We start from the raw sequence: 9,545 nt of genomic DNA, 5'->3' as shown, positions 1-9,545 counted from the left end.
AAAGCGCCGCTGCAAGAAAACATGGAGACCTTAGACGGGGCTGTTTACTCGGTTTTGGTCAGCCTGCATGAGTTCAGAAGCAGAAGTAATTTTACAACATGCAATAAATAGTCTGTATTGCCGCATGTGGATGAAAGCAGATGGTTGATAAATGTTTGACAGAGTAACACTGAGAGAATGATAAAATAACTGATAAAGAGATGCACTTATCAGTTTAGCACATATTTCACAATAAATATTTCACAATTTTTACTGCAGTGGTCCTTTGCTCAAAGGTCTTTTAAGGTGTGTTTGGTTACATATCTAATGGTTAAACAGAGTGTGGCTGTATCTTCTACTACTTTAAAGCATTAGATAAAGAATTGGATAAAGACAAGAATATATATATAGTCTGTTTTTATGTTTTGTGTGTCTGGTTTTCTTTTATGTTTTGTACGTCCAAACAGAAGGTTAATTGATTTTGTCCCCTTCTTCTCTTTTCTAACCTACTTCCACAAACTGTGAGTGGACAACGAACTTAACAGAGTCAGACATGAAAGAGAGGGAGTTTACTGCAGTAATGCTTTTATTGGAACATATATATGGCAATAAAACACAAAATGTGGGAAAAGACAAAGCATGTATAAAAAAAGTTTCAAAGAAATTAAGACAGAACAGCTTTTCATATGACTCTCATTACAGGAAAAAAAATAATCATTTACTTATAACAAGGCGTGTTCTCATACAACTGTGTATTTCATAGGACACATCACAGAAGGGATCACTTAATATTACATTTACACTCCATCACCATTTAGATAATTAAATAGCTTATTTAATAGCACATGGGAAAGAAAACATTTTTATTTTATTTTCGGGAAGCAGCCATGCATTTAATGACGTTTATGTGCTTTGTGTGTCTTGAGAATGACTGCGACTCTGAGCTTTTGACCTTTGACTTGGTGCAGAGCGAAAGCAAAAGTAAAGCCACACGATTTCCTTGGACAGCTTCCACGCTTGTCTTGCAGTTTAGATGCCACAAAATCACAGCAAAACCACTTGTTGCTCAACAAGACTCTTAACAAAAGATGGCACATGGCGCAAAATGAAAATTGGCGGATGCACCAAACCTCAGCCCATCTTCTCGGTCTGTGAAAAAACAAAAGACATCCGTTTGAATATCACTTCAAAACGCACAATCAGATCCTCAGGTTAAATGTTTTTTTGATATTAGTACCTTCTGGTGTCTTCTGTCAAGTATTTCCTGAAGTTGTTTGACCCAGTCTGCCTTGGGGTCTGCACAAAACCGACGTCCCTTCCTCATGGTGAAGCTAAATAAAACAAATGATTCAAATTAATTTTTTGAAATACAGAGTTCAGGAACGTTGATTCATTCAGATTCATCATTTGACCTTACATTACAGCATTGATGTTGCAGCCTCCATCTGCGTACTGATTCCTGTACTTCACTGCATGTTTTCTTATGCTGCGGCCCAAATGTGACACGTATTTCAGGCAGCAGTCTTCGGAGGTCCCTGGAATATCAGAAATGAAGCAAATTCAGTGCCGCCGTTTTATGAACAACAAAGTAGAATTTGAGCAACACATGCAATGCTGAATCAAGACAAGTGATCCAATTTGGCTGGGGAAACCTACGAGGTAAGGCAGATTTTTTAGATGGATGGACTTTTAGATTCAAGTGCCTTACCTTGTGCCAGTGAAAGACACAGACACGACAGGAGCAGACAGAAGAAGAGCGTGCTGAACTGCATGGCGAAGTTTCTGGTGGCGGCTCTGAAAAACATGTAAGGGAACAACTTTTTAACCACTGTGGCAATACGTCTTATCGCTCCGTGATTGCTGACCACAGCTCCTCCCATGACTTTTCTATTTACACCTCAATCCTTGGACCTTGAACAAACACCGTGCAGCAGATGTTTTTGTGTTGCCCGTTTACTTATAGTTTTGCTTTAATGGAACTATCTCTTAAACAAATTTCTTCTTTTTGGCATTAACAGATTTGGATTTGGTCTCTATAAATCTTCACTATCCATATCGGCTTTTAGCCCTTCGGGGCGAAAGTCAAATTCAGTTTCACAGCTTCTCAAAAATGCACAACATTTTACTAATTAGGATTATTGCTAAGCTTGCAGTCCGATTAAATTCTAGCATAATTACAGTACATTATAACATTGTGCAATATTAGAAGTAAAGTATAATTGCTAAAAAGCAATTTTTTAGCAAGAATTGCTAAAAAAATAAATTATTTGCATATGGATCTATAATCAACAAGCCTGTTTTGATCTAAGAAATCCAAAGAGCATTGCCTCAGTATCCATCAGAAGTTCCTAGTTACCTCCGGTTTGCTTACCTCTGATGCTCCAGATGTCTTCTGTAGCTTTCTGTTCTTGTGTCTACCAACCTGTACAGGCAACGCACTCTTATAAGCGCCCTAGTGGCTCTTTGCCAGGATCATATTTCCATAAAGACAGCTTGGCTCATCTCATCTCATCTTTTTTTTTTTTTTTTTTCTGTTCAGTTGTAATCTCACATGTGTGTACTTAAGCTTTGCCCTCCAACGTTCACAATGGACATAAGAGACATATTGTGTGTTGCTGAACCCAGAAAAATTATTCTTAATACTAACCCACCCGTGGTTGCCCCATTATAAGGTTTTGTGCAGTTTTCAATGTTTGTGCAGGAAAGGGGGATGCACGAGTGTCTTCATTAGTCCACATCACAACGAATTATTTGGAAATGCACATGTCTTTACTGTATGATTAATTCCACACAAGACTGAGGTTGCTGTAATTAGATTCTGGCACCTAAAACCCTAAAACTGATCAGCTTTAACATTCCCACCTTCCCACTGACATGGGCCTGACATGTTGAGAAATACTCAGAAGGCTCCGAATACTTCTTGCAAACTCTTACCAGCGGGTTGTTCTGTTCATCTTTAATGTATGAGACAATGGAGCAACGGCTGCTGGGTGGTACTACGTTGCAAAGCTTTGCAGACACATGTCCAGCTGTTGTCCCCTGCCGCTTGAATATGCCACAGTATACGTGGAACAACCACTTTAGCTCTGAAAATATATAAATTAACAAATATATAAATATTTGATCTAGAACATTTATTTTAATGTGTAGCTTTTGCCTGTGCTGGTTTGCTCTTCTTCGTGGTGAACTCTGCTATGGTTGTTCCTGACCTGGTTTAAGCCAACTATTCAACATTTGACACATTTCCTTGTACACAAATTAGTCTGTTGTTGCATTCGAGTGTGTCTCTTTTCCTCAATGCTGCGTAGACTGAGGGTTACACAACCTGTCACAAATGTGGTATCGTAAATGGCATCGTCCATTGGACCTTTGTGCTGAGATGCAGCTTTTGAAGCATTGGGAGCATCTCAGAACACACAACTCCTTGAGTGGGCCAGGTCATGTTACACTCCGGCCATCAAAGAACACGAAACTGCTGACAAAAAAAAAAATGTAGCCCACTCTGACGAATCTCGACCAAGGACCTGGTCTGGCTCATCATAATCGTCAGATGTGATAATGGTGTTTTTGTTGGTTCGCTCATTACCAGTCTATCGTGGCTGGACATTACCATCTCCTGGTCACTTCTCCCTCCCTCACAATGTCATACATAATGATGAAGTTGCAATAAAACCCTTTTTGTGGACTTGGGTAAGTGGCTTTTCTCCAGCAAACAGTTATTGTTCAATAAGTGACAGGCTTGAAAGCAACTATTATATAAATAATGTTGTGCAATAAAGCTCCCACACATACAATGTAACAATAACCCAACAAGATTTGCTCTTACTTTTCCAGAGAAATCTACTGGAAAGACACAACTGGCAGATTTAATCACACTTTCAGTGAAATAATTTGTAGGCTTCATCTGGTTAATATAGAGCTTAGCCACCAAGCAACAGAAATAACAACTCGGTTTAAAGGTATTCAAGAAGCTGAATAAATGATGTTCCATTGTAAAGCATAGCAAGCAAATATGTGGAGAAGATTAGTGGGTGTTTTTAGACCGAAACTTTGCTGTTGTTCATTTACTACTAACGGCCTGGAAGTTCCCGACGGGCGGTACGCAAAAGCTTTATTAAGACCATAAAGGTCATATCTCACAGTCAGTGTCGGGTCAACCGGCCCCAACAGACACAAATATAAGACATCCATACTGACCTTTGGAGCTGAGGGTAATATTGAAATCCAAAAATCAATGACTCACCAGTCATAAATGTGTAAAATGGCCTTTTTGACCAAATTAATGTGATATGAAGCTTTATGCTTCTTATCTGCGGTCCTGATCCCACCAGCCGGCCCAGTGCCCACACAAACTGCTTGTAGTAATCGATACCTACCTGCTTTACACAGTTCACCAACCTGACACAGACACACACACACACAAACGGGTTAGGGACAACGACAAAAAAAACAAAAAAAACAAAACATGAAAAACAGCACAAGGTGTTGACCTGACCTCTAAATTCACTAGATCCCACACTGATCAAGTGTCTGTGGGATGATCCACTCAACCCGAAGGACTCAAATATCCCCACTAACAACATCCTGTTACCAAGTCAGAACAAGGGGGACCTACACAATATTAGGAAGGTGGTCATTCGTCTTCTCTTCTCGTCTCATCTGTCCCGCATTCCTCTTTTTCCGCCGACCTCACGGGACCTAAATGAGCTGGGTTCTGCTCATGGTTCCTTCCTGTTACATTTTTTTTCGTTGCCTTTTTCTTCACCTTTGTACTTTTCAGATTCTGGGCAATGTGAAGAATAATTTGACGACATGTCCAGTGATAATCTATGAATGAAGCCAACCGAACTGAATTGATTAACCTCACTCCTGTTTTAGTCTGTCACCGTTTTCTCCTCATTTGTGTAATAACCTCTGTCAGGACTTTGATTTGCAATATGTCTCCCTTACCCCAGATGAATCATGGTGGACATGCACTAGTTATACAGTGAAAGCCGTGTTTACTTTCTTTATTCTGTACGGAATAAGATACAACATATCCTCCCTTCACTCACACTATGTTCTGAGAAACCCTCCAAGAAAAACACTTGTCAGCATCGTCATGCCGTGTTGTATTCAAAGCGATGTTTCTGCTGAACACCACCGCATGTGACAGATACTAATGAGCCTGGTGTGCCTGAGTGGACATCTGATAGCGCCATTCACTCTTAACTCACATCAACCTTCAAGTCTATCCCTCAAACCATCTCATCCTAGCTCTTTACTACCCCCGAACGCACGTGTGTGTGAGACACCTTTTAGCCATCTCTTCGTGAATACCACCCAGGCTCTAAAGGAGTTCATATACTTTCGGTTTGTTATGGCTTATTCCTAAATTGCCTCAGTCTTTTTGTGCAGTTCTGGTCTTGCTGTGAATGTTTCCTCCCAGCTCTGTGGGTTTGCACAAATGAACAGAATGTTTGTTGGCACAACAACCGGTAACTTTACAAAAAAAAAAAAAAAAAAAAAAGAGAGGGAAGAAAAGAGTTGGCTGCTCTTGGTACTGATTGCATATTTTGAAAGATCCTGATGGATTAATGGCGGAGAACATTTGTCAAAGATGATGGTCCACTGCCAAGGTTACTTGGACTCAGTTTGCGCCACGATACACTGTGTTGTCTTCAGCATTCCTTTCAGACAATATGATATGTTGTTTTATCCCTTCACCGGGCTGTCATGTACCGTGTAGATTAAAGAAGACGTCTTGAACAGCCCATTTATCAGAGTATGAGGACAAGGACAGAGCTGTCTCATAGGCCATAAACTGAATAATGATATTGATCTAACATTAACTTCTGTTCTTTCTTTCTTACTTTTGACTTGGAGCATGAATAGGCCAAGTTATAATTCAACGCGAATGCCAAAGTGATAAATCCTTTTGATAATAGTAACTGTGACTCAAGTGTTTCGAGAAACGGCGACAACACCATCAAAAGGTTGGATCAATGTGCAAACAATTCAGTCTTTACCTTTTACACAAACAGGAAAGGAATATGTTCCCATCAGACTGATGAATCAGGGATTGTTATGGACCTTATCAGTTACAGAGAGAATGACAGGGATAATTTAACAAACATTACGTAGCAATGTGTGATTGTATCGTTTTCATATGGAATTTTCAGTAAAATAGCTGTTTTAAGAGAACAATGTGTAATATCGTGCAAGAGTTGATATGGACAAGTTGATATACATTCAAAGGTTGTGCAAATTAGTGTGTGCATTCATACATAAAGTGGAAAATACATCTGTCTGATTGGTTTGTGTTACATCTGGCCTTTGTTCGAGATGCCAGAGTTTGTCCCCGGGGAAAGATCAGAAACTAAATCCATCCTTCTATTAGCTATATCCACTTATCCTTGAGATTTGTGCAGACTTGGAGTCATGCCGAGCTGAGACAGGTTCATGGCAAGATGGACACGTAGAGAGAGACGAGCATTTACACTTAGAGTGTATCCAAGAGCCAGTGGGTTAGTGGTTCAATTCCCAGTCCACGCCTCTTGACAAGGTGTCCCTGAGCAGGATGTGTGTGGAACTGTATTTGAATGTGTGTGGCTGTGTGAACAATGGGTCATTCAGCGTGTTTACTTACACAGCTTTATCGATCTATGCTCAAAATTTGACTTTCTGAATGCGGTCCTTGTCTCAGTTTACATGCAACGGAGAAAATCAAACATGTCCTCGTCCCCCACACTAAGTGGCGATATGTGTCTTGTCAGCGTGTTAATATGGCCCCCTTTCCAGGTTGACCTATGACATCATATAATAAACAAGAGTCGTTCATGTGGCAGACCGGCATTTCAAACAGCAACCGGTACCTTTGTTAATCTCGTACGTAATGTGTGTGAGACTTCTGGTGTAGATAAGATGGCGTTATTCCTCAGAAGGTTCTTCTACCAGCTCTGTTTACCTTCTTCTTGTTCTGCGACTGGCTTTCTTGGATGTTTTTGTTGCAGGGTCACGTGCCAGTGCAGCGGTTGTGGAGCATGTCCACATGCATTATCCAGTTAAAGTCCAATTAAGTGTATACATAACAGAGAAAATCGATTTCCAATCGCATTATCTGGGTGTCTTAATCGGATAAAGAGCACTCAGTAATGTGTTTACATGTGCTTAAATTGTCCAGTTAAAGTTGGATTAAGGCAATAATTTGTTTTTTTCACGTGCATGTAAATAGTGTGACAGTAAAAAAAAAACAGTGCTTGTTTGAGATTGAGAACCAGTAATTAAACAATGTGCAAAATTGCATGACAATCCTGTTGCAGAAATGTCTACTTCTGTACTTATTCTATATCAGATGCAAGTTTGTGGTATCCTGAAGCACTGTTCTCCAGATGATACCTCTCAGTAGATAACATCAAGCATGTTGCCACTATAGTATTACCTCCAAACAAATAAGACAGTTACAGTTTTGAGGAAAAATGTTACATAACCATAATTACCACATATTTATTCCAGTGAAATCCCCCTGGGGTTTCTATCCAGGTATAAGTTACAATGATCTGAGGAAGTCTGTTATGTAAGAAATCTTGGAATACGTTAACAACATAGATATTTCCTCACTTGCCAGTTCATTAGGTACACACATAATGTGAAAATGAATGCACCCTAATATAACATAAAATCCTGCATCACTACCCTTTATTCATTTGGACACGTGCTATAGAGCCAGGCCCAAACATTTAACTGTAGTATAATTGAAGATTAGCGAGACTGATGTTTCCTGGCCTGCCACCAATACAAATACTGTATGTTGACACTGATGTACAGTGGACATCATCTGCACTGATGACTTTGAAAAGGGGTAAAACTCTAATAGCCCGAAGCGCAAGCCAAGCTCTTCTGACAAAAGGACGGCCCTCTGTGGCAAGCAGACACTCAGGCACTTGCAGTGGCTTGTTTGAGAGGAGCCCAAAGGGAAATTTGAGGCAGGATTCTTTCTGAAAACTCTCGGTCAACATTGTTCGGTTCAAACTCCAGGTGAAATGTGCTCCATTCAGAGTTCATTAATGAATCTTGAACCGAAGAAAGAGAACGGCTGATTTATGTTTTGTATGTCTACCTGCTGCTTAACTTTCGTTTCTCTATCTAGGTTCTGTCTGGCACTTGATCACTTTTTAATGTAAATGTGACCTAGAATGAACTGTTGCTTTGATCCCTATTTCACAACTGAGTGAGTCTTTATGGGAAAATGACATGGCTTATATGGTTTAACAAGCAGGGGAATACAGCTGACTCAAGGCGAGACAAAGTAAATAACGGTAGTTATTACTCACTTAGACACCTGTAACAGTCGACGTAGTGACGAATATAACAATAATTACTTTAAAAACCTTCACATTTAAAAATTAGGTTACATACGTGAAGTTGTGTTATGCTAAGAAAATCTAATGTGATGGAAGGATTAAATCTTACTAGTTGAAACACACCTGAATGCTACATTGATCGTTTGTAATATAACTTTCCTATTCTTTATATTCTCTTTATTCTTGTTTTTATTCTTTTTTTGTACCCATATGTGCAGTTAAATGTCTCCGCTGCTGTTAACAATGAGAATTTTCCCACTGTGGGATGAATGAAGGCATATCTTATCTTAGCTTATCTTATTTTACTGTTCCCTGACACTCTGAACAAGTGGTTACAGATATACACTGATTAGCCACAACATTATAACCACTGACAGGAGAAGTCAATAACATTGATCATCTTGGCACAGTTCAATGTCCTGCTGGGAAACTTTTGAGCCCAGTATTCATTCATAGTGTGCCAACTCACCTAGACCAGACCAGACACCCGCACTACCCCGAAGCAATGACACTCCTTGATGGCAGCGACCATCCCCGGCAGGTTGGAGAGACTTACACAATAATGTGAAGGAGGTCATAATGTTATGCCCGATCGGTGTTTATGTGATATCTGCCTTTGTATATTCAGCTATAATGACAGGTCGCCCCCTGGTGGCAGAAAATCTTAACTGCATCGACTTTCCATTAAGAGACGGAGTGAAAGTGAATATGAGGTTGTCTGAGATTCTGTGCACAACACAAAGAGACCGTTTTAATGACAGACCTTCTCCAGATTATTGATTGCTTTTGATTTGTCCGCAAAAACAAGTGACGCGGCTTTCTTTGATCAGAGAACAATACATTATTTTTTGGAATTTTACAATTCTGGGAACCGGTCAACATTACAGTCCACAATGCTGTAATGTTTCATTCACTACATAGTAAATGTGGCCTCCATAAAAAACACCAATAAAGAACAAAAGGAAGAAGAGGTAAAGCTGGTGTAAACAACCCTGGCTTTAAAAATGTTTTATGAGGTGGGAAACACATCCAAGTTTTGTAGACTTCCTTAGATAAGATAGTTTCGTAAAACATTTCTGCAAAAGAGCATTAAGTTGTTGTTTTTCCCCCCCACCACTTATTAATTTCCACAGTGTAAGTATATAAGCATGTATATCACATCAAATTTTATTCCTGTTTTTACATAAGGTAAATAGAAGAGAAGAGAAGATAGCACTTTATTCA

General features: G+C 39.6%; 1 protein-coding gene across 1 annotated transcript; it reads right to left on the bottom strand.

Moving 5' to 3' along the window:
• Positions 1–547: 547 nt before the first annotated feature.
• ccl25a (chemokine (C-C motif) ligand 25a) lies at positions 548–2,438 on the bottom strand. Its single transcript, XM_047589575.1, has 5 exons — positions 2,351–2,438; positions 1,688–1,773; positions 1,397–1,514; positions 1,217–1,310; positions 548–1,128 (listed from the first exon to the last, which is right to left on the bottom strand). The coding sequence occupies exons 2-5, from the start codon at positions 1,749–1,751 to the stop codon at positions 1,111–1,113; spliced, it is 294 nt and encodes a 97-aa protein (XP_047445531.1). The 5' UTR covers positions 1,752–1,773; positions 2,351–2,438; the 3' UTR covers positions 548–1,110.
• Between the last annotated feature and the right edge of the window lie 7,107 nt (positions 2,439–9,545).

The sequence above is a fragment of the Mugil cephalus genome, chromosome 7 (genome assembly GCF_022458985.1).
Source record: "Mugil cephalus isolate CIBA_MC_2020 chromosome 7, CIBA_Mcephalus_1.1, whole genome shotgun sequence".
Classification (NCBI taxonomy): domain Eukaryota; kingdom Metazoa; phylum Chordata; class Actinopteri; order Mugiliformes; family Mugilidae; genus Mugil; species Mugil cephalus.
The sequence above is the reverse complement of the archived record's forward strand: the minus strand, read 5'-3'. Positions and strand labels throughout refer to the sequence as shown.

What these genes read in the sequence shown, in the direction of transcription:
- ccl25a (XM_047589575.1), bottom strand. Translation starts at nt 1,751, where the DNA reads ATGCAGTTCAGCACGCTCTTCTTCTGTCTGCTCCTGTCGTGTCTGTGT. An exon ending in GTGTCTTTCACTGGCACAAG is followed by an intron (nt 1,515 to 1,687) that starts GTAAGGCACTTG and finishes CTGATATTCCAG; the next exon opens with GGACCTCCGAAGACTGCTGC. An exon ending in TGCAACATCAATGCTGTAAT is followed by an intron (nt 1,311 to 1,396) that starts GTAAGGTCAAAT and finishes TGTTTTATTTAG; the next exon opens with CTTCACCATGAGGAAGGGAC.